Genomic DNA, 23,726 nt, shown 5'->3' on the forward strand with positions numbered 1-23,726 from the left:
TCCAGGGGTGCTCACCCAGCTCAGGGGTGCTCGCCTGCCTTCCTTGGGGTGCTTGCCCAGCTCCTAGGGTGCTCACCTGCCCTCCTTGGGGTGCTTGCCCAGCTCCTGGGGTGCTGACCCCACTCCAGGGGTGCTTGCCCAGCTCCAGGGGTGCTCGCCTGCCCTCCCTGGGGTGCTCGCCCAGCTCCTGGCAGGCCTGTGACCCACAAACGTTGGGTGTCTCTGGGTGCAGGGCTGCCTTTGGGGTCAGGGAGGAAAGGCGGACAGAGCACTGGCCCTACACTCCCACGGCATCCCGGGGTGGGGGGCTGCCGTTTGGGCTGAGCCCCCCTGGGGTGAAGCAGGCTGTCATGGTGCTTCGAAGGCTGGAGGTTTGCAGGGTGTGGGGGGCTTTTCTCAATGCCTGCTCTGGGTCCTGGAGTTTGGGAAGGGTGCGTGGGCTGCCCTCTCTTCCTCCTGCTCTGGCAAGGCTTGGGAGGATGTGGGGTGCAGGGTATGGGGTACAGGACCAGGGGTGCGGGACTGAGGATCCAGGACCAGGAGATGCGGGGTGCAGAGCTGGGGAATGGAGGGAATGCAGGAGCTGGGCTGGGGATGCGGGACGGTATGTGGGGTGCAAGACCAGGACATGGGGGTGCAGGAGGGAGTGTAGGACTGGGCTATGTGGGCTTGGGGCTGCGGGCTGGGGGGGCGAGGTGCAGGACCGGAGCCATGGGGTGCACGAGCAGGGGTTGCGGGGTGCAGGACTGGGGGCTGGTATGCTTGGGGGGGGTGCAGGACCAGGGTTGGGGGATACGGTATGGGGCTGGGGGGTGCAGGACCGGGGTTGGGGGATACGGGATGGGGCTGAGGGGTGCAGGACCGGGGTTGGGGGATACGGGATGGGGCGGGGGGGGTGCAGGACCAGGGTTGGGGGATACGGGATGGGGCTGTGGGGTGCAGGACCGGGTCCGACGATGCGGGATGGGGCTGGGGGGTGCAGGACCAGGGTTGGGGGATACGGGATGGGGCTGAGGGGTGCAGGACCGGGTCCGACGATGCGGGATGGGGCTGGGGGGTGCAGGATCGGTTCTGGGGGATACAGAACGAGACCGGGGAGTGCGGGACGGGACTAGGCGGTGCGGGACAGGACCGGGGAGGGGTGCACGACGGGGCCCAGGGGGTGCAGGACCGGGTCCGACGATGCGGGATGGGGCTGGGGGGTGCAGGATCGGTTCTGGGGGATACGGAACGAGACCGGGGAGTGCGGGACGGGACTAGGGGGTGAGGGACGGGACCGGGGGAGGGGCACGACCAGGCCCAGGGGTGCAGGACAGGGTCCGGGAGCCGCGGGGGAGGACAGGAGCGGGGGCTGCGGACCGGGGCCCCGCCGGCCCCCCCCCCCTCCTCGGCGCTGGCCCCGCTCCCAGCCCTGCGCCCGGGGCTGCAGGGGCCGAGCTCCGCGCTTGAACCCGCCCCCGCCAGATCTCATTTCCCTAAAAAAAAAAAAAAAAAAAAAAAAAAAAGAGAGAGAGAGAGGAGGGGAAAAAAAAAAAAAAAGGAGCAAAGAAGAGAAGGAAAGAGGGGAAGAGAAGGAAGGAAAAAAAAAAAAAAAGCCGCCCGCCTGCCCTGCCCGCCCGCTGCCCGCGGAGCCATGGCCGGGCTGCGGAGCTGCGGGCTGCTCCTCTGCCTGCTCCTGGCCCGGGCCATGCACTTCCCCGACTACTCCTACGTGCTGGAGGAGGAGGAGGAGGACGCGGAGCCCCTGGACTACAAGGACCCTTGCAAAGCCGGTAGGAGCGGGGTGGGGGGGGAGGTGGGGGATGCGCGCCGGGGGGCGGCCGGGAAGACAAAGGGGAGCGCCGGGGGGGGGGTGTTTAGTGTGAGTGTGTGAGTGTGAGTGTGAGTGTGAGTGTGCCCCGCACGGCTCCGCACTTCGGGGCTTTGAACGGGGGAACTTGGCTCCCTGGCCCCGGGGCCGGGGGTTCCCCGCTGCCGGGGGCTGGAGGGGGGGCAGCGGCCGGCCCCGCTTCGGGATGCATCTGGTTGTACTTAGAGTGGGGAGCAGCGGGGGGGGGGGGGGAGCTGGCCTGACGCCCCGCTTTCCCCAGGCTTGGCCGCACCGGCAGCTGTCAAAGGCAGCGGGCAACCCCCACCCCATCCCACACCCCCCCCATCCCACCCCAGAGTCGCACCCACGTTCTGCATCCCTTCGTTTTCCCCTTTTTCTCCCAAACCTCAGCCAAAGAAAGCTCGTCACCCCGGGGCTGGCCGGGCTGCAGCCGTCCCGGGACACCCGGGCCAGGATCGGCCCGGGAGGTGTTTGCCCTGGGTCGGGGTCCCTCCTTGCTGGGTCAGGGGGTTGCTGAGCTGTTCTTCAGATTTTGGAAGGGCCGAGAGCAGGCTTGATGCCGCGGGGTGACAGGCCCCATCTCCCCGAGCGAGAGAAAGGGGACAGAAGGACGCACTGGGGGGGGAAACTGAGGCACAGGAGGGACACCGAGGGCTGAGAGTGAAGGCAAGGGCTCGGGTCTGGCGGGTCCTGGCTGGAGGATCGCGTTTCTCTTTAATGGCATTGTCTGCACTGGAAGGCGTCTGTTGATATAAGTCTGTCTACATGAGGGCTTTTTCTGGCCAAAAATCCTTCCCTTCCTGCCCTCCCGGGCTGAAACAGCTAGGCTTGCAAAACTGTCCGGGCAGAGCCGGCTGGAGTCTCCGCTCCGCTCCCGCTTCATCCAGTTGCACTGGAGAGATGGGGCTTCACCCGCTGACGAGCCAAACTAATTAGGATGGCTTTGCCAGTGGCTGAGGGCCCCCTCCTCACCCCTCGCCCGCACACCCTGAGACCCCCATCGCTTCCCGGGGCCAGCGAGACGGCTGCTCCCCCCCTTCCCCGCCTGCCTTTACAAGATCCTTATGTGACTAATTTAATTACGGCAACTCTTCCCCAGGGGCCTGGGGGGTGGGATCAGGCCCTGCCACGCACCACACGAGCCGGGAATTTACCCCCAGTTGGACCGGGATGACGAGGTCCAGCAGCAGAGACTGCACGGGGTCCAGAGACCCCCACAGCATCCCCCTGACCCACGCAGGGGCTTGTTTTTGTTTTGGGGTGGTGAGCCCCCCCCCTCCCCGGGCTTCAGGCAGCTCCGGAAACAGCTGAGCACCGAGGCCTCGCCGCCACGGCTCCCGGCAAGGCTACGGGAGGGGAAACACTGGGAGAGGAATTTGGGTTCCTCGGCACAAGTCATGCCAGAGGTATCCTGAGGCCGCCCGCCCAGGCGGGACGGCTGCCCGCAGCTCGCCGGCCGCCCCGGTGATGCCACCCGTCTGCACCGGTGCCAACAGGCCATCCCCACCACAGCAGGGGAAGAGCCGCCCGTGCCGCCGCGTCTCTTCTAGGGATGCCAAAAGAGGACCGCTGGGAGATCCGGCCCTTGGACCGGCCCCCGGGCAGACAGGGAGGGAGGAATTAGCCGTGGCCCCAGTTTCCCTTCACCCGGTCAGCAGGATATCCAGGTCTCGGTGCCCAGCGGTGAGGAGAGCAGCCGCCAGGTTGGATCCCGGTTGCGTCTCCGGCCGGGCAAGGCAGCCGGCATCGCTCCCGCCACCCCTCGCCGCGCTGGGGGAGCAGCTCGGATGGGGCTCACTGTGTTTGCAGAGCCTGCATGAGCACTAACCAAACATGTCCGGCTCAAGGTTTGCTCTTGGCTCATCCCAGGGGACCCAGGGGGGTTGCTGAGCAATTTGGCTGCCGGAGGAAGGAGCCCCCGGATGCCCCCAGCCCCCAGGGAGGGATGGAGCCCACCTTCCTCCCCATATGCGGCTCCATGGCTACGTTTGGGGGTGCCTGACTAAAGTGGGGGGCTGACGTGCTTCTGCCACCCACTGTTGTGCTGTCACCCTGCTGTCCCCGCTCGTGAGGAAGGGGGACACGGGGGTGCGCAGCTCCATAGGGTTCGCAGCACCCCAGGGGATGCTCAGGGGGAATCTGCTCTCCCGCTCCCTCCACGGAGGGCTCAGCATCTCCTGCCCATGCCATGGGGTGACAGCAGAGCCGCGGGCAGTGTCAGGGTGCATCATGTGCATGGATGGGGCTGGGGGCCCGAGCCCCCCTCCCCGGGCGTACTAGCTTCCCCGCCGTGGCTGCAGCGCTCTGGCTCTGGCTGCCTGGGTTTCACCTAGATTACACTTTCCAGGCGTAGTCAGAGGAGGCTACTGGTTGCAGTCACACTTGTCAAGCTGCCCAAAAATATTTTCCAGCCGTTATATGTCACTTATTCATGCAGGGTAAAAATCCACCCGCGGAGCCGGGGCTGGCGGGAGGCCTGTGGTTCGGGGCTCGGGACGGCGCAAAGACCTTGGAAATCTCAGGCCGATCCTGGGATCTGCTTTATCTTTGTGTAATCACCCGTTTGGCGCGGCGGCGTGCTCCGGCGGGGGCCGGGTGTGCGATGGCGAGGCCGGGGGGCTCGCTCACCCACCCGCCGTCGCTGCCCTCCCTTCCCGGCTCCTGGGAAACCCTCTGGCTGCTGATTCACGCCGGCGGGTTGTGGCGAGGGGGGAGACAGCGTTTCCTGAGGCTTTATCCGCTGCCGTGCCGGGGCTGGGAAACACATGGCCAGTGGGACGGGTCGGCCTCGGGGAGCCGTGGCCAGACCTGGAGAGAACAAAGCAACCAGGAGGGATACGGGGAGAGGAGGGGATGATGGCTCATGGGTGGTTTTCCCCAAACTTTTCATCTTATCTGCGCCGCGAGGGGTGTTTTCTGGCTGAGAACGTGCCCTCCTGGTTGCCCCAGCTTTGATGAGGCTTGCTGGAAGTCTCTGGTGTCGTGGCAGGGAGAAAACGGCATCCCGCTGCATCCCGCTGAGCTGCAGAGAGTGGGTGTCTGGCTTATAACCGAGCCAAGGGCAGCAGGAGGGCTGTCGGTCACCGCTGTCCCGTCTACCCAGGGGGGCCTTTGCATGGCAAACCTCCCTCCATACACGTGCAAAAGAAAATCCCCTCCTCTCTCAACCTTCAGGAGGGGTTAAGCAGCCCGGGCAGGGACCTGCAAGCAAACTTTGGAAGGAGTTAATCGGTGGCTGGGGAGGGCTGGTCGGGAGAGGATTGAGCAATAAAAGCACAAGGGGGGGGGGATATGTTTGCAGCCAGAGCCCTGGGGCAGATGCACAGAGGTCTGGGAGCCCTTGCGAGCCGGTGCCCCTTGGCAGAGCCGGCACCCAGGGGCAGGGACAGGCACAGGGCCGCTGCCGGGCTCCAGCTGTGCCGGGGCGGCCACCCCGTGCCCTGAGAGCCCAGGTCACCCCCACGTGTGCTGAGCTGGGTGTCGGGGCACGTTCCCATCCCCGATGGGCTCCGGTCCCCGTGCTCGCCCTGCTGCCGCCGGGCTCCCCTCCTCGCAGGGGAACGCAACAACAAACCCCCCGACCCCGGTCCCCTCGGCGGAGCAATTTGCAAATATTTTCTTTTCCAGCAGCTCTCCCTTTCACAAGTGACCGATGCCGCCGGCCCGGGCTGTGTTTTCCTCGGTGACCTGGCTTTGCAGAGGGGAGGCAGGGAGCGCCTGTTCCCCACACACGATTCCACAGTGCTCCCCCCACTCCTTCCCCGGAGCTCTGACATACCTTTAGGTTTGACATCCTCCAAAGCCCCGGAGGAGACTTTTTCCTCCGTTTGCTGTCACAGAATAGGAGCAGAAGGAAAATCCTGCCCTGAAGTGATCAAACCATCCCTCCTGCTCCTGACCTGCCCCCAGACGTTCATTAGCTGGAGCTGTTTGCTGCCGCCGGCTGTGTTTATTAGAGGCCAGGCTCCGCGGTGCTTATTTCACGCTACGCTGCAGTGTAGCCTGGCACGGAGCGGGCAAAGGGCTCGAAGCCCACACCCTGATGCCCAGAGCCGGGGAGGGGATTTGGCCATGGGTGCCCAGGGAAGCGGCAGCAGAGACGGGTGCTGCCGCCGGGCGGGATGCGCCTTGCACCACAGAGGGATGCTCGGGGGGACGGGAGGGGGACTGGGGAGGGGGATCATCCCTTCTGCCTTGGACAGTGTATTTTAGCATCTCTGACTTCCCTGGCGGCCTGGATGCTGCTTTCTGCCCGCACCCTGGGGAGAGAAGGGCAGGGCTGCCGGCAGGAGCGTGCCCGGTGCTGCTACAGCCCCCGGTCTCACAAAAGCAGCGGCTTGGACAAGGGTGCACCAGCGAGGAAATAGCAGGCAGGGGGTCCCAGCTGCCAGCAGGCTGCCTGCAGGGACAGTGACAGATAGCAGAACGGCTGTGTGCCAGGACTGACTCTTTGGGGGGTCGCCCCTTAGTGCTGACTGCCTCCGTCCCCCCGTGCCTCAGTTTCCCCACTAGTTGCAGAGGGGCCATGGTCTGGCCTGGCTCCCAGCCTGGCCGCCAAGGCTTGAATTCCTGCTTTGTGCCTGCTGCGCTCGTCGGAAGGTGCTCTGGGAAAGCAAATATACCTCGCCCCGGCATTTACAGGCTGGCTGTTCCCTCTCTCCGGCTGCCGGCGAGGGGCACCGGGAGAGGGGCTGTGCCGCTGCCGGGGGAGAGGAGAGGACCCGGCTCGCCTCCGCTGCATGCCACCGTCCTGTCCCCGGGGTCTCTGGTGGGCCACTGGCTGCTGGCAGGCTGCGGGGAGCAGGGGGAGACCTGGCACCTGGCAGGGACCTTGGCAGGAGGTGGCAGCACTGGAGGGCTGCTCCCTCTGTCCCAACAGCCCCAGGATGCTCTGCATCCCCCTGCCTTTGCACCCACGCCTGCACCCCAGGGCTCTCCAGGCAGGGTAGACCCCCAAGGCTGGGGAGGGACCCCCCCAGCCCTGGCCAAGGGGGGTGCCGGCTCCTCTCACACCATGTGTCCGGTGTGATTTGCCATGAGGGGAGCTCACAGCGGGCGCAGCTGGGCTGGCGTGCGGGGGCGAGGGGGCGGCGCGAGGAGCATTCCTCACATATTTAATGGCTCTGCCGAGCCAGTGGGATGCTGCCCCGGTGACTCCGTGGCTTTACGACCCAGCAGCTCGGCAGAGGCCAGGATGCACCTATTAAACCGCTCTCCTCCATCCCACCCCGGTGATGCCGACCGGGGCAGAGCGGCTTGCTCCCTGCCTCCTCACACGCTCTGAACCTCCCCTCTGCTCCCTGCCTCGCACCTGGAGCGATGCTCATGGCTCGGCCTCGCACGAGGACTCGGGGAGGCTGGGCCGGAGCTGCTAAGCTGGCGAGGGAAGGCTGGGCTGAGCTTTTGCTCCCAGGCAGGGGATGCTGCCTGTCTTGCCAGAGCCACGGGAGCCCATCGTGCCCAGTGCTGCTTCGAGAGCCAGTGGGAGCCACACAGGGACGAGGGTCCTTCCCATCCGGCACCACGTATGGAGGCTCGTTTGCCCCAGACTGACCTGGAATACGATCCCGTCCTGTTTATCTGCCGCCCTCCCCTGCCAAGGCTTCCCCGCCGCTCTGTTTGCTTTTGCCTGCTCACCAGAACATTGCGTTCGCGCCCCGGCCTCTTCCCACAGGTTATTTCTTTTTTTTCGTGTGACATGGTTCCTAGCGTTGGTGGAACCCGAGGTCAGCCTCACCCCAAAATCCCTGAGGACAGGCTCATCCCGATATCCCGGTGATGCTGGAGAGGTCAGGCCCACGGGAGCCCCTCTCCGCTGCTTGCCTTGCCCGGGGGTATAAAGGATGCTGAGCGGCTCCTGCATCCTTAGCGTGTGGTGGCAGGGGGGGACAGTGGGACCCCGCAGGGACAGCCACTGAGCTATGTGTGGGCAGGAGATGCCTGTAGCATCGGGTCGGGGTGCTGGAGGGGTTGGCCCGTGTCCGAATGAAAAACCTTGTTTGTCTAAAGCTTCAGCCCCAGGGGTTACGTCACCATTCCAAGAACCCAAAAGAAAACACATAGCACAAAAAGTCAAACAACGGCCGAGGGCTGAGTTATCTCCTGGCTTCTGGGTGAGGAAGAGCTTGGTGGGAGCCTCGCCAGCAGGTCCCAAACAGCCGGTTGTTTTCTGGGTGGTGGGAGGGATGTGCACGGCCAGAACCGGGGCACTTCCCCCTCTCCCCTTCCCTGTGCCCGATGGGGACAAGGACGGAGCCATCGTGCCCCCGCGGCCAGTGCCTGCCCTTGAAGCCGGTGCCCTGCTGGCACCACGTCTTCCGCCCTGGCACCGCGTCCTCCCCTCTGCCACCGCGTCCTCCCCGCTGGCACTGCCACGCGCGGACCTTGCCCCCGGTACCTCCATGGCCAGCGCCGGGGTGAGCAGAGGGCAGCCCCTGTGGCACAGCCTCCTGGGCTGGGAATGCATTGGGGGCACTGGGTCCCCTCCGGGGGTGGCTGGGGAAGCGTGCCCCATGGCCTGGGCTCTCTTGGGCACCCGAGTGGCACCATGTCCCGGCAGGGCGAGGCTGCAGGTTGCAGGACGTGGGTGCTGAGAGATGTGATGCCTCAGTGGGTGCTCTCTGCTCCACGGTGAGCATGAAACCAGGCTGCCGTCTCCCCGCTGCAGCCCAGCCCGGCTCCCTCACGCATTTCCCCCTGCTCTGAGTTTTGCTCTGCCGAGCCTTGGCAGCTCCTCACTGCCCACGGCAGTGGGCTGGGGCCTCTCCTGCCCCCAGCACAGTTCCTTCACCCCACGAGCCCCTGCTTGCAGGGAGTCCCCTCCACCTTGAAGGGAGGACGCTCGTTTGGCGAGCTGCTGCGGCACAAACCGGGAAGGAACAAGTGGCAGCGGCGTGGCAGCGTCTCTGACGAAGCCCCTCGGGGAGGTTATCAGCATCTGGGGCATTTTGATGAGCAGAGACCCCCCCCCAAACCACCCCGTGTGTCACCGGGGCCAGTATGTACAGGGAGTGAGTGGGAGGAGGATGGGACCAGAGCCCAAACCAACGTGGAAGTTTCTCAATCCAACGCTTTGGGCTTGTCCCCAACGTGTCCTTACAGGGATCGCTGCCGGGACATCCCCTTGCCGCCACCCCACGGCTCCGATGTCTCTTCCAGGAGCAGCAAACCGCCTTCCCCCCCGGGCTGGGGATTTTTGGGGGAGCCGAGCTACCTTGCACCGCCTGGGAAACCAGCCCCACGTCCCCGCGCTCGCCTGCCCGGCTCTCTCACGTATCCCAAATCCTTCACATATGGTTTCTATATCACTTGGCTCTGCCGGCGCTTGCTCGGCTGTAAGCGAGCTTACTTTCCCTTGTCTTTCCATGCAGCTCTTGGCACGGGATGCTCGTCCTTCTCCCCGGCCCTGGTCCTCCCCCGCACTGCCCGTTCGGACACGTCTCTCCCAGCCCCAGGGAGGGTGCAGGGAGGCCAGGGCCGGCTCCTGCCTCTGCTCTGCCCTCAAATTGCAGCCTGGCCGTGCCAGCGGCAGGTCGGTGCCAGGGGAGGTGCCGGCCCCAGCTTGTTTGCCCTTCCCTTGGCTTTGCCGCAGGTCTGCTCTCCACCCCAGGGCTTCCTCTGCTGGGATGCACCCACCGGGTGGTCGTGGCAAAGACAGCCCCAAAATGCCACTCTTTCACCCCAAAATGCCCCACGCCACCACTGGAGCGGGGTTTGGGCTCAGTGCAATGCAAAGGCACAGGGTCCGGTCGGGCTGGTGTGACTGGGCTGGTCCTCTCACCCCGTGATGGTTGCTCTGGACTTGTGAGGGTTATCCTAATTGTCCCACGTTGCTTTTGTAATTAGTGGCTCTTTTGGGATCCACTTGCTAATTGCTTGGAGCACGAACTTGGCACCACTCTCCAGCAGCCCCTGCGCCGGACCAGCCACCCCACTCCCCACCGCTGCCGTTTCCCTGCCCTTCCCCAGGGGCTGGCAAGGGCAGGGGAGGCCCGGGGCCACCCCTTCACCCCGGGTACCCACAAACTCAGGGAGAAACCCAGCTCCACCCCATACGGCCGCATCCAGAGCCTCTGTGCCGGCGCTGGCGCGGCGGCGCGGCATGACCTCAGCCAGCCCTCGCGCTCGGGCCGCGGCGTTTCCGCAAAAGCCGGGTCCCCGGGGCTCGGCGCTGGCCAAGCGCCAAACCCGGGAGCCGCATCCTGCAGCGTTGACTCAACGGCGAGGCCGTGGCGCGCGGGAGGGCGGAGAGCAGGGCAGGAGGAAGAGGAGGAGGAAGGGCTGTGCAGGGTTATGCCCTCCGGCACTGTTATGCTGAAGCATCTCTGCACCCCCAGCCCCGTGGGAGCCGTGGCAGAGCAGTGCTGGAGGGGCTTACGGTCCCGGCAGACGGACAGACAGATGGATGCCCTTTGGCCAGCTCCATTCCTGTGGGCACTGGGCACAGCGGGAGCTTCCTGGGCCATATGGCTTTGCTTCGTGGTGGCAGATGACTCGGAGGTCATTGGAGCATCCCAGGGCTGTTGGAGCTCGCACCGGGCCGGGGGGGCAGGAGCCGGGTAGGAAGGGTGTCCCGAGCCCAGCGTTGGGTTTTATAAAGTGAAAAGAAAGTAGTTTTTCAACACAAATAATAACAGAAACCCTAAAAAGTGATGGACTGGGCTTTATGCGAACCAGATGTCAGCGCGGGGCTGGCTCCAGCTGTTGGGAGAGCCGACACAGTGGCGGGCTGGGGAGGGGGGGAGCCCGGCCGGCACCACGCTCGCTTTCCCTCCCGGCCCCCAGTTGAAGGAAAGAGGAGGAGGAGGAGGAAGGGCTTGCCTTCCTCTTCAGGGGCTTGCCAGGTGCGGAGAGGCTGGGTGTGGGGAGCCCTGCCCTGGCGGGGCTTGGGGTCCCCTGGCATAGGGATGGGGGGCTCACACCTCCTCCCCCCCACCCCCAGCTGCCTTCCTGGGAGACATCGCCCTGGACGAGGAGGACCTGCGGCTCTTCCATGTGGACCGGGTGGTGGACCTGGCACGCCACACCATCACGCGCCTGCCCACCAACTCCTCAGGTACTGCCATCGTCCCAGCCCTCCCGGCCGCCTCCATCCCGGGGGGGCTGCCTGCCCTCACCCCCCCGACTCCCCACAGGCAGCAACGCCACCGGCACCAGCCCGCGGCCGGGTCACCCACCGCGCAACCGGGGCCGGCAGCGGGCACGGAGCCGCCGCGCCGCCACGTCCCGGCCAGAAAGAGTGTGGCCGGACGGGGTCATCCCCTATGTGATCAGCGGAAACTTCAGCGGTGAGTGCAGGCGAGCCGGGGGCTGGGGGAATGCTCCGTCCCCAGCGTGCCTCAGTTTCCCCAAGCCGGGCTGACGGCCCCCGCCGCCCCCTCCCGCAGGCAGCCAGCGAGCCATCTTCCGGCAGGCGATGCGGCACTGGGAGAAGCACACCTGTGTCACCTTCCTGGAGCGTAATGACGAGGACAGCTACATCGTCTTTACCTACCGTCCCTGCGGGTACGTGGGGGAGCATCCCGGGCACGCACCGGGACCACCCTGCCCCTTGGCTCTTGCATTGCGACGAGGGAGCGTGGCAGCTCGTGGGAGCGCTAATTAGGATGTTTGGCTGACGTGCCTTGGCACCGAAACGCACACGTCAGGGTGTGCGTGGTGCTAACCGGCTGGCCCAGACCCGCTCGGTTTTGTGGAGGACTGGGGCGCGAAGGGGACCCGTCCCTGGGGTCTGGTCTCTGTGGGTTGTTGGGGCACAGGAGGTCTCGGAGTCGCCGATCTGTGGCACTCGCCATCGAGGGCCAGGGGCTGAGGTCGGTGGCGCGGCACCAGCCTGGGCTTGCAGCAGAGCTGATGCCAAAGGAAACAGGGGTTTGGAAGAGCTCAGCATCTTCACGCGTCAGGGCACAGCCCCAGCCAAGCAGATGGTGGTTAGGAGAAGGCTTTCCCCCGGAACGGCCTGCGCACAACGGCGGGAGGTGCCAGTCCGTGCCCCTGCGCCGGTGCAAGCCCTGAGGCTGGGTCTGGCATGCGGGGTTGGAGCAGCCAAGCTGCCGGGCACAGGCAAGACCCCATCCACAGTGCAGGACCGGGGGAGAGGCACCTGTGGGAGCAGCACCCTGGGGTGCTGGGCCTGCCTGCAGCCGTGCCACGCCGTGCCACGTTGCTGTGCCGTGCCACGTTGCTGTGCCAAGCCATGCCAGGCAGCCCGGGGGCAGGAGCTGAGGTTGGAGGCACGGCTCGAGCTCCCTGCGTGGGCAGGATGGCTGAAGCTTCCAGCTGAGGCAGCAGGGATGCTTCCCAGACTGGGGATGGGTGGGGGGGGCTGATGCTCCTGGCCTGACTCATGTCTTTACCCGGGGAAGCACCGGGATGCCCGCACTGCAGGGCTGTCCCCCGCAGAGAGCTGGGGCTCAGCGGGTGCCACCCACCTCCCCCCCAGGTGCTGTTCCTATGTGGGCCGCCGAGGAGGGGGACCCCAGGCCATCTCCATCGGCAAAAACTGCGACAAGTTTGGCATCGTGGTGCACGAGCTGGGCCACGTCATTGGGTTTTGGCACGAGCACACACGCCCTGACCGGGATGACCATGTCTCCATCATCCGGGAGAACATCCAGCCAGGTAGGGACCAGCCTCCCTCCTCCTCCACCTCCTCCTCCTCTTCCTCCCTGCCGTGGGGTGCTGCTGAATCCCCCTGACGGCATCCCCGTCCCGCCTGCCTCTGCAGGGCAGGAGTACAACTTCTTGAAGATGGAGCCGGAGGAGGTGGAGTCGCTGGGCGAGACGTACGATTTCGACAGCATCATGCACTATGCCAGGAACACCTTCTCCAGGTACGTGGCCGGGGGGGCTCATCCGTGCATCCCCGTCCTCCCCACAGTACTGGGGACAGTGGCACGGGGGTCCCCAGCCCTGGAGGACGGTGGCATCTTAGCAGCTCTGCACAGGGTTAATTCACCTGGAGCAAGGTCTGCAGCTGCGGAGGAGCCATGCTGCAGCATGCCGAGGCAGGATGAAACCCCACGGCATCCCTTTCCAGGGCAGGGATGGTGCTGTCCCCACGGTCACCTCCTTCGGGGACACGTCCCCGCTGACTCACCGGCCTGCAGGCTTTAATTATCCAGGCTGTTTTTAGCATCCTTCCCCCAGCAGCGGGGAGCAGCCGCAGACCCGGTGCTTTCCAGCTGCTGCTCAGCCTCTCCCTGCTTTCGGCCCAGGGGCATCTTCCTCGACACCATCCTGCCCAAGTACGACGTGAACGGGGTCCGTCCCGCCATCGGCCAGCGGACGCGTCTGAGCAAAGGGGACATCGCCCAGGCCCGCAAGCTCTACCGCTGCCCAGGTGAGTGATGCCAGGACGGCTCTGCTGGGCCCTGGGCCGGGACGGAGTGTCACTGCCGGGGGGCTGGAGCGGCCGCCGGGCTGATCCGCCTGGGGCAAGCGTGCAGGGGCCGTATCTCCTGGGGAATGGCTCTGCTTTCACCCTGGGACTTGACAAAGGAAGCACCGCCCTGGCTGATCCCCTGTTTCCAGCGGAAAAACACTTTTTGGGGTCTTCCTCACCGTCAGAGTCCCTGCAAGGAGCACGCAAGTGGCCTTTCTCCATCCACAGCACTTTTCTGGGGTGTTTGTGAGCCGAAGCTAAATGGAAGACTGCGATGAACCTCGGGTCTCTGCCCGTGTGAGCAAGGGCATCCTCAGCTGCCCTCTCCTCCCACTTCCCCGAGAAAAGAGCATCCCCCCCAAGAGTGGCCCCCAAAAAGCATCCTCCAAGAGCATCCCTGAAGAGCAGAGCATCACCTGAGAGCATCCTCTGACAGCAGAGCATCCTCTGAGAGCAAAGCATCCTCGGAGCCTGTTCTCCAAAAGCATCCTCCGAGCCACCCCAACAGCAAGAGGGTTTTGGATGAGGCATGGCTGGGCATTATGCAGGGCTCTTACCGGCAGGGTGGGAGAGCATGGCCCCACCGCAGACGACAGTCCTCCCCAGGGATGGTGCAGAGCCAGGGATGCTCGGCACACCCAGCACACATATTGGCACCTCGAATGGCACTGAGACCCGTGGCCCACAAGCAGTGGCATTGCTCCAGGTGCTGGGGAGGCTGGCACGAGTCCCCTGGCTGCAGGCACGTGCTCTGGGACTGTACCAGCAACATCTGCAAGGAGTTTGGCTCCTGCACGCTCCTACTTAATTCCAGCAACTAATTAGCCGCCTGGAAGAGGGGCGCCTTTGTGAGGGGCCCCAGCAGCCAGCCGTGCCACGTTTGGGGGCTGCAGGGGAGCGGGGCTGCGAGCACGAGCAGGAAAAGTGATTAGTTTGGAGGGGGGAAAAAAAAAAAGCCCAAAATAAAATGCCCCTCTGCAGCCCGGCTTTCCCTTCCCTTTGTTTCCACTGTAAAGCAAGGAGGGAAAAAAGGCAGCGAGCCCAGGTTTCAAGCCGCCTTTTTTTAACGTTTCACCTTTCATCTCGCAACCCCCTCGAGCGGGAGGTGGGGGGCGGCCGCCTTGGCCTCGCGACAGCCGGAGCGAAGCGCCGTGTGCCGTGGCCGCAGCATCATGTGGCTTCCAGATGGCAGCGCTGGGCCGGATCCAGCCACGGCCGCGTAAACCTGCCTGGAGCCCGGGCGGCGAGCCGGGCCCCCGCGGCGTGGCAGGGCGTGGGGGGGCCATGGGATGGCTCCTGCCCCACCTGGGGCTCAGCAGCTGGGAGGGGGGCACGGTGCTTGCAAGGGGGTGCCGGGGAGCTGGGAGCATCGCCAGCCGCTCCAGTGTGGTTTGGGGCTTTTTGGGGTTACTGCAGCAAGGCGGTGATGGTGGTTTTTTGCAGAGCTGTCCTCGGGGCTGGGAATTTGGGTGGACAAAGCGCACGGGGGGCTGGGGGCAATGGCTGGTCCGAACCCAATGCTGCTAATCCCGATGCCGGTAGAGGCTTCCCGGTGGTCTGACCCATGCTTTTCCCCCTTTGCAGCCTGTGGGGAGACACTCCAGGACAGCCAGGGCAACTTCTCCTCCCCTGAATTCCCCAATGGATACTCTGCCCACATGCACTGCGTCTGGAGGATCTCCGTCACCCCCGGAGAGAAGGTACCAGCCGCTGGCGCGGCACTGAAGGCACCCCATCTTCTCCCAACCCTCCTCTTTCTCCTTGCCCCATCTTCTACCCTTTTTTTTGGGGTGCCCCTGACCCCAGCATCCCCCCGTCCGGTGCCTCACTGTGGCTCGGGATGCTGCTGGGCATCACCATGGAGTGGGTCCGAGTGCCACCTGGACCGCTGGCACCCACCGCGGCCAGGCACCGTGCTCCGGCAGACAGAGACCCCACAGGGCATGGCGGGGACTCACCCCACGCTCTTTCTCCCCCTCCCCAACCTCAGATCATCCTGAACTTCACCACCCTGGACATCTACCGAAGCCGGCTGTGCTGGTACGACTACGTGGAGGTGAGAGACGGGTTCTGGAGAAAGGCCACGCTGCGAGGTAACCAACCGGGAGCTCTTAGCCTGGCCGGCCGGCACTGCCTGCCCCACTGCCCGCCCGCTGCCCTCACCTCCCGCCCCGCCGCGTGGGGATGCTCCGGGTGCAGGCAGCGGGGCGAGGGGCTCCCCTCTGCCTGTATCCCTGCCTGACCGTGATGTGCCAAATCCCATGGGGCAGGGGGCGGAGGGCTGGTCCCAGAGGGGTTATTGGGGTAAATGGGGCTCCCAGTTTGCTAACCACACCAGTGAAACCAGATCAGCCGACCTGGCTGGTGAGCACATTGCTCCCCAGGGAGACACCGGTGTCTCAGTCTCATCCCCATGAATTGGATGTTCCCCAAGTCCCAGTTGACCCCACACTCTGAAATAACCAATTTCTGTGAAACAGCCAGAAAAGCCGGAGGGGAGCAGGGGGAGAAGCAGCGTTTTTCCCTTTAGGATGCTGGCGGAGGGCGTGGGGGGGAGTGGGATGTGGTGGCGAGGAAGAGGAGGGTGCCTGGCCGGCAGCAGCCCAGCACGCCTTCATCCCCAGGCAGGTTTTGCGGGAACAAGCTGCCCGAGCCCATCATCTCCACCGACAGCCGCCTCTGGGTTGAGTTTCGGAGCAGCAGCAACTGGGTGGGCAAAGGCTTCTTTGCCATCTACGAAGGTAGGGGTGGGCAGGGAGGGGTTGTGGGGCTGGCGGTGGGGCAAGGGGGGGGCTCAGACGGCTTCTCCTCCCTTCCAGCCATCTGCGGGGGGGAAGTGAAGAAGGACAACGGGCACATCCAGTCCCCCAACTACCCCGATGACTACCGGCCCAGCAAGGTGTGTGTCTGGAAGATCACCGTCTCCGAGGGCTTCCACGTGGGTTTGACCTTCCAGTCCTTCGAGGTGGGTGAGCATCCCCCTTGCCGTGCCGGTCCCCCCCCTTCCCTGGGGCGGGAAGGGGAAAACTCCCCAGCAGCGTCTCCCTGATCCAATGCACCCCGTGGGGCAGGCTGGGGGCTGCAGCGGGGCTGTCGTTGCCTTGCCTGGCTACCTCTGCACTGCCTCCGTGCCTCAGTTTCCCCATGCAGCAGACCGGCTCCCTTGGCTGGTGCGAGCGTGGGTCTGGGAGTGTGGGTGTAAGGAAAGCAGGCAGGGTTTGGGAATGCTGGAGCCAAGACGGTGTCCCCCCACTCTGCTAACACCCCCGCCCCCAGATTGAGCGGCACGATAGCTGCGCCTACGACTACCTGGAGATCCGGGACGGCAGCAGTGAGTCGAGCAGCCTCATCGGGCGCTACTGTGGCTACGACAAGCCAGATGACATCAAAAGCACCTCCAACAAGCTCTGGATGAAATTCGTCTCCGACGGCTCCATCAACAAGGCAGGCTTTGCCGTCAACTTCTTCAAAGGTAGGAGACGCGCCGGGGGGGATGCTGGGGGGGCCGGCAGCCCTGCCTGCCCGCTCAGCCCCGCCGCCCCTGCCCAGAGATGGACGAGTGCTCGCGTCCCAATAACGGTGGCTGCGAGCAGCGCTGCGTCAACACCCTGGGCAGCTACAAGTGTGCCTGCGACCCTGGCTACGAGCTGGCCTCCGACAAGCGCCGCTGTGAGGGTAGGTGCCCCCCACCCGCCCCGTGCAGCATCCCTAATCCCAGGGAGCCCGGGGACATGATGGGTGCTGGGTGCCTCCTGCCCTGCAGCTGCCTGCGGAGGTTTCCTCACCAAGCTCAACGGCTCCATCACCAGCCCGGGCTGGCCCAAGGAGTACCCCCCTAATAAGAACTGCATCTGGCAGCTGGTGGCCCCCACCCAGTATCGCATCTCCCTGCAGTTCGACTTCTTCGAGACGGAGGGCAATGACGTGAGTCAACTGGGGAGCAATCCTTCTCCCTCATGTGTCCCCTCCCCGATGCTGCTGGTGGCTTGCAGGGTGGCACATCCATGCCACCAGCCCCGTGTCCCCCCTGCCTTTCACCCCGCAGGTCTGCAAATACGACTTCGTGGAGGTGCGCAGCGGGCTGACCGCCGACTCCAAGCTGCACGGCAAGTTCTGCGGCGCCGAGAAGCCGGACGTCATCACCTCCCAGTACAACAACATGAGGATCGAGTTCAAGTCCGACAACACCGTCTCCAAAAAAGGCTTCAAAGCCCATTTCTTCTCAGGTAGAGCTGCCCGGCCCCAGCACGGGCATCCCCTGCCCTCCCTCATTGAGCTGACCCTCCCTGCATCCCCAAACCGCCGCTAATGCCTGCCCTTGCCCGCGCCAGGGGTGCAGCCCCCAGTCCCAGCCCGGCGGCAGGGTGATCCTTGGGTCTTTGCCCCACAGGGTCTGAACCCCTCCAGCCTCCAGCAGCCTGACTGGCGGCATGTTTTGCTGCCTCTCAAGGCCTTTCCCCTCTTTTGGGGGGCAATTGGGTCCTACTTCAGATGCTGGGGGGCTCCCAGAGGTCCCCAAATGGCCAGTGGGTGCTGGGCTCCAGCTACATCCACAGAGGCAAAGGGAAACGCGCTGGGGACACAGATGTCCTCAGGCCTGGAGGGGCCAGCGCTGGCCAGGGGGAGCATCTTCCCCTCCCCAGCCCCACCACGGGCCGGGCACTGCACCCCTCGGGCGGCGTTACGGCGGGGAGGGCGGCGATGCCCCTGCTCTGCTGCCTGCTGCGCTGCACCACCCCGCTACACTGCACGGCCACGGGCTTCCTCCGCTTCCCGGGCAGGGTGCTCCGCATCCCGCCCGGCGCCGGAGACGAGGGGGGTGGATGTCGGCATCCGGCCACCACCACGCCTCAGGTCGCCGGAGTGGTCCCTCCTCCCAAAAAACCATTACCTGCTTATCCCTGTCTGTTCTGTGGTCCTCTCTCCTCTCCCGGGCCACCCCGCCAGGACATGGTGTCACCTTCGGCTGGGTGTTTGGGGGGGCGTAGGGATGGGGACGTGGAGCGAAACGCACCGCTGGCCACGGCCAAGCATCACCCAGGGCCCGTCCGTGGGCTGGGGGCTGCCACGGGACCCTTGTGCAAGAGAGGGTCCCCCTCGGCGCAGTGTCCTGGACATCAGCCCGGCCGCGAGCAACCGACGGCACCTCCTGGACAGGCTGGGCTAGACCGGACCACCGATGCCTTGCACCTCCCGCTGCTTCTTGGCCCCGTGGAGGCTGTTTTTGAGGGGCAGCGTAGCCGCTCGGCTGTGGAGAGCCGCGGGAGGCGGCGTCCCCAGGAGCCCTCGGGGCTCCCCGAGGCAGCCCGGCAGCTGGCCGGAGCGGCAGAGACCTGCGGGCCGGGGATAGAGTATCTTTGCTTTATTTTTTTAATTAAAACCAAGGCAAGTAAGGTGGCCCAGCGGGGCCCAGCCATCGGGAGCCAGCACCCTCCAGCAAAGCGAGACCTCGGGAAAGCCCAGCGGCCAAGCGGCAGCGGGACCGTGGGGCAGCCGGGTGAGTCTCCCGTCGCCGCACTCCGGGCTCCTTCCCTCCCCCCTTTGCCCTCCTCCTCCTCCTCCCACCAGGAGGTACAGTGGTCCCACAGGGGCTGCTCCTACCCCAGACCACCAAACCCTCTCCCCTGCCTCTCCCATCGCAGGTCTCGGGCTTTCCCGGCAGCAGGAGCACGCTGGAGGACTCGGCCACACCAGGGTCCCTCCTCTGGTCCCACCCCGGGGTCGCTCCCAGCCAGCCCTGGGCAAAGCATCTCCCAAGCGGCTCCTTTTTAGCCGCAGAGGGTCTCTGTGCTCCTTCCCCACCGCTCCGGACACAGCCAGCCACCAAGCCCTGCCCCTCGGTGCCATGGGCAGCCTGGCCCCCCAGGCACCCATTTTCCCCCAGTGAAGACATGACCCCTTCCTCTTCCTCCTCCTCCTCCTCGCGGGCTGGGGCGACGGGAGGCAGCAGCCGGCTCCGTCGGCTTGCGTGTAAAGATGCGTTCGCCCAGGAATTCACCACGGTGTCGGCACCCAGGTACGTCCCCCTGGCTCTCGGCCGAGCCCCGGTGCACGGGGGGTCCGTAGCGGGGTGATAGGTGCAGGCGGGGGCTGCGGGGCGGTGAGCGGCCCGGAGCCATCGGATGCACGCTGGGATAACGGTGAGCGCACGGTGATGCCGGGTCGCGGTGAGCAAGCTGGTTAGAATAAAGGATTGCTAAAGACACCGACCCGGTGGGCTTCTTTCCTCTGCCAACTCTCTCCGCTCTTGTCTCGCCCGCCCAGGCTCCCTCCGTCCTGCTGGCGGGGCAATGCCGCGCACGGTCCCCCGGTGCTGGAGCTGCTCTGAGCCCGCCCGGCCCATCCGAAGCCCCTTCCCATCCCCAAACGAGCCTTTCCGCCTCGCTTCCTCTCTCAGACCTAGGAGACGTCAGGTTATAGCCTCCGGTTGAGAGGTGGTCGCGGGGCTTGGGGCTGCCCCGAGGGGCTGGGGGGGCTGGGGCAGGACCCCCCTCGCTGCTGCCAGTGGCTCCAGGAGGGATGCTCTACTCCGGCATCGCCCCTTCCCTGCGCCACGGGCACGGGGCAAGCTTGGCACGGAGAGGGATGCTCGGGTGGCTGGTGCCCGCTTGCTGCTGGCTTCCCCCTGCCGCTGCCCGCTCCCCAAACCATCGCTCCCATGGGGAGGGGGAGCAAAGAGGGGCGATGGGCCACGGAGCATCCCGCCCCAGCCCCAAAGTGGGGGCTCTGGGGGGGTTGGCAAGCCGCAGGACGCCGGCGATAGGGACCTCAGGCAGGTGGTGGGCGCTGGGAGGTAAGTACGGCCAGGCCGGGGGGATGCCTTGCTCCAGAAGGGCCCAAACCCCTCTGCCACCATTCCCACACCTCCCCAGTCCGGCCACCCCCAGGAACCCACCCAAAGCCCATCCTTATCCTCCAGGAGGCAGCCACGCTGCCTCCGCCTCCTCCTCTTCCTCCCCGCAGAGCCGCTCACCGCCGAGCCCCGGCTGCACGAGGGGCTCGCGGGGGTCCCCTCCGCTGCCTGCTTCCCCGGCTGCCGCTCTGCATGCCCCGCTGCACCCGCCGCCCCCACCGCCCCCCGCTCCCCCATCGCTCCCCCCCTTTCTCCCTCTCTATTTGCAGAGAAGAAGCAGCAGCTGCAGCCCCCGAAATCTCGCCCACCCGGCCTGAAGTTTCGCCTGCAGAAGCGGCTGCGGGGCCCCTCCTGAGCCACGCCGTCCTCTCCATCTTTCTCAGGAACGCCGCGGCCCCGGGCGCCGTGCGGGAGCACGCTGGGGCCAAGCTGAGCCGTGCCACTGGCCCCGGCAGCCCCTTGCTTGACAGAACTGGTTGTTGGCCTTATTTTTAATTTTTAAAAAATATTTTTTTTTTTTTTTGGTTTTAAGCACCCCCCTCCCGCCCCATCCTTGTTGTTTTTATCATTGACCAGCTGACCTTGGTGTTTTTTTTTTTTCCCAATTTTTACCGTGTCTGTGACATTTCCCTATCGATGAGTAAAGAGGGACTCCCGCGTCCTGGTCTTTCTTGTGCATCTTTGGTTGTCACTGTGTCTTTTTCTGCCTTCCCCGTCCGTACCGTAAGCAGGTAATGGTTGTGCCCGTGGGTGAGCCCAGGGAAAGGAGGACCCATCCCATCCACCCGCGGGGGCTGCCCCGGCTTGGGCAAGGGTCGGCGGATCTGCTTGCTGCTGGCCGTAGGCGCTTGCTTGGCTGGTCGCTCCCCGGAGGGCAGCGGCGTGCGGCTGGGGACCGGCATGCACCGGGCAGGGCTGTGCCATGCCGGGATGCCGTGCCGGGATGCCGGCCGCCGGGCTTTCCCACCCTGCTCAGCCACGGCCCCTCTGCTCTCTCGGCAGACAAGGACGAGTGCTCCAAGAACAACGGGGGCTGCCAGCACGAGTGCCTCAACTCCTTCGGCAGCTACGAGTGCCAGTGCCGCAGCGGCTTCGTGCTGCACGACAACAAGCACGACTGCAAGGAAGGTGGGTCCGTGCCCCAGACACCCCCCCCCCACATCCCCAGCAGGACCCCCCCAACCCTTGCACCCGTGACCCCGCCGCTGTCCCCACAGCCGGCTGCAACCATAAGGTGACATCCATCTCGGGGACCATCACAAGCCCCAACTGGCCCGATAAATACCCCAGCAAGAAGGAGTGCACCTGGGCCATCACCACCACGCCGGGGCACCGCGTCAAGCTGGTAGGGATGGGGAGGGATCCGGAGGGGGGTGGGCAGCACTGGGGGTCCCCTCCGCTGAGCACCGGCAGCTTGGCCACTGCCTCCGCAGACCTTCTCAGAGCTGGACGTGGAGGCACAGCAGGAATGTGCCTACGACCACCTGGAGATCTACGACGGCAAGGATGCCAAAGCCCCCACTCTCGGCCGCTTCTGCGGAGCCAAAGAGCCCGAGCCCCTCGTCTCCTCCGGCAACAAGATGTTCCTCAAGTTTGTCTCTGATAACTCCGTCCAGAAGAAGGGCTTTGAGGCCACCCACACCACAGGTACCACCGTGGGGCTGGGGAAACCTCCTGGTTATGGGGTGCGAGGAGACCGTGGACCCTCCTAAGCACCCACCCGCTGCTGTCGGCTTCTCCCCCAGTGTGCGGGGGCCAGGTACGTGCCGAGGTGAAGACCAAGGACTTGTATTCACACGCGCAATTTGGGGATAACAACTACCCGGGGGGCTCGGACTGCGAGTGGGTGATCATGGCCGAGGAGGGCTATGGAGTGGAGCTCATCTTCCAGACCTTTGAGATCGAGGAGGAAGCCGACTGCGGCTACGACTACATGGAGCTCTTTGATGGCTACGACGGGACGGCCCCGCGCCTCGGCCGCTTCTGCGGGTCCGGGGTGAGCTGGGGATGGGGGGAGCAATGGGGTGGGTTATGGGGGGCAGGGGGAGACGTGCAAGACTGCAGGGGCGATGGGTGAAGCTGAGCCAAGCTGGTGCAGAGATATCCCGGGGAGGGATTTGGGGTTGTACATGGGGATGTGATGATTTTGCACCCTCCCCACTGTAAATCCCATCCCCCCCACCCATGCCCGTGCATCCTGGGATGCCCGTGGTCCTGACACCCCTCTCCCTCGCCCCGGCAGCCCCCGGAGGAGGTCTATTCGGCCGGTGATTCGGTGATGATCCGCTTCCACTCGGATGATACCATCAACAAGAAGGGTTTCCACCTTCGCTACACCAGCACCAAGTTCCAGGACACGCTGCACACGAGGAAATGAGGGCCGGGGGTCCCGGCCCCGCCGCGGGCAGGGGAGGAGGAGGAGGAGGGCAGGGAGGAAGGAAGGGGGGAGCGCTGCCCTGGACAGACTGCACGGAGGAGCACACAGCCAACCTCAGCACTCAGACACGCTCGCACGGGGCCCCAGGGCTCGGGCGCCTGTGGGCACAAGGGCAGAAGGGGGGGTCCCCTCTGCCAGCAGCCGCCCCCCCCCCGGCGCTGGGGGGCCGAGCGGGACCCGCTCCCCTTCCTCGCCCCGGCTGAGCCGGCCGCAGCTATCTGAATGTACAAACCAGTAACCGGGAAGAGCCCAACACACAGAAGGTGCTGTCTCTCTCTTGTACCGATGAAATAAATACCTTATACTTGGAGGGGGGCAGCCCCAGCCTCTTTGCTTCCACCCCAGCCTCCCCCGAGGAAAGACGGCATCCGAAACTGGGGCTGGACTGGGGGGGAGAGCACCCCAGCACCCTGCAGCAGACCCCCATCCTCGGGGCTCCCCGAGTTGCAGCTGAAGGAGCAGAGCAATCAGCTAATTGCAATCTGCTTCTGCCCTGATGAGGGAGCGGCTGGACCGTCTCCCAGAGGCAGGCTCAGAGCTGGGTCACCCACTGGGTGCTGGGTTCTGTCGCTGCAGGCAGCCGCCTGCTCCCCCAGGCAGCTCTGCAGGTAGGTGCTCACCCCACACCTCTTCTTTGCACCGTATCTCACCCAGGAGAGCATCCCAGCCGAGCCGGTGAGTCGCCCCAGAGCAAACCACCTCCCCTGGCACGGAGCGGGTGGGTGCCACGTGCCGCAGCCGCCGCGTGCTGCAGCCACCGCGTGCTCCAGCCGCGTCCCCACGCCGCGCCGTCCGCCCGCGCCCGCTGCAAGCCGGCGGCAGATGGCTGGTGGGCTGCGGCACGGGCCCCCGCGCCCGCCTCGTGCTCCCTCGTGCCTCGGCAGCTTTGTGTCCCTTCCTTCGTCCCCGTGTTTGCTGCTGGTGTCGCTGGTGGGGTGACGGGGATGCTCCTCACCCCGTTTGTGGCGGGATGCTGGGGATATGCAATGGTGTCGGCGTGGAAAGCGCTGCCTGGGCAGGGGCTGGGATGCGCTGGAGCGGGCTGTGCCCAGACGGGACGGTGATAGGCACCAGGGTTTTTCATCCAGAAGGATTTGCAGCCCCGGTGATGGGTGAGGAGGTGCCAAACCCAGGCTTTGGTGGCTGTCCCAGGGCTGGCGAGGGCAGCAGGGTGCCCGTGGCCGTGCACCTCGCTACCGTAGCATCCCTCTGTGCCACCCTG

General features: G+C 65.4%; 2 protein-coding genes across 3 annotated transcripts in view; one reads left to right on the forward strand and one right to left on the reverse strand.

Annotated features, from left to right (window-relative positions):
* REEP4 (receptor accessory protein 4) overlaps positions 1–11,208 on the reverse strand; it is a 37,686-nt gene extending 26,478 nt beyond the window's left edge. The window contains exon 1 of the mRNA XM_075074790.1: positions 11,194–11,208. The gene's annotated coding sequence lies outside the window, so the exon portion shown is untranslated. The remainder of the gene's footprint in view (positions 1–11,193) is intronic.
* Positions 1,434–22,814, forward strand: BMP1 (bone morphogenetic protein 1). 2 transcript variants are annotated; one of them, XM_075074785.1, is made up of 20 exons: positions 1,434–1,772; positions 10,773–10,886; positions 10,966–11,118; positions 11,218–11,335; positions 12,273–12,451; positions 12,558–12,663; positions 13,048–13,172; positions 14,799–14,914; positions 15,205–15,307; positions 15,839–15,955; positions 16,034–16,179; positions 16,491–16,686; positions 16,764–16,889; positions 16,978–17,138; positions 17,260–17,440; positions 21,070–21,195; positions 21,285–21,412; positions 21,501–21,714; positions 21,813–22,063; positions 22,310–22,814. In XM_075074785.1, exons 1-20 carry the CDS (start codon positions 1,634–1,636, stop codon positions 22,442–22,444), a joined length of 2,934 nt encoding a protein of 977 aa, XP_074930886.1. In that variant the 5' UTR covers positions 1,434–1,633; the 3' UTR covers positions 22,445–22,814. The 2 variants fall into 2 exon arrangements, with proteins under 2 accessions (XP_074930886.1, XP_074930887.1); XM_075074786.1 differs by lacking the exons at positions 21,070–21,195; positions 21,285–21,412; positions 21,501–21,714; positions 21,813–22,063; positions 22,310–22,814 and adding an exon at positions 20,337–20,745 and having other exon boundaries at positions 1,439–1,772.
* Positions 22,815–23,726: the final 912 nt, after the last annotated feature.

This window comes from Phalacrocorax aristotelis, chromosome 24, assembly GCF_949628215.1.
Source record: "Phalacrocorax aristotelis chromosome 24, bGulAri2.1, whole genome shotgun sequence".
In the NCBI taxonomy this organism is placed as follows: domain Eukaryota; kingdom Metazoa; phylum Chordata; class Aves; order Suliformes; family Phalacrocoracidae; genus Phalacrocorax; species Phalacrocorax aristotelis.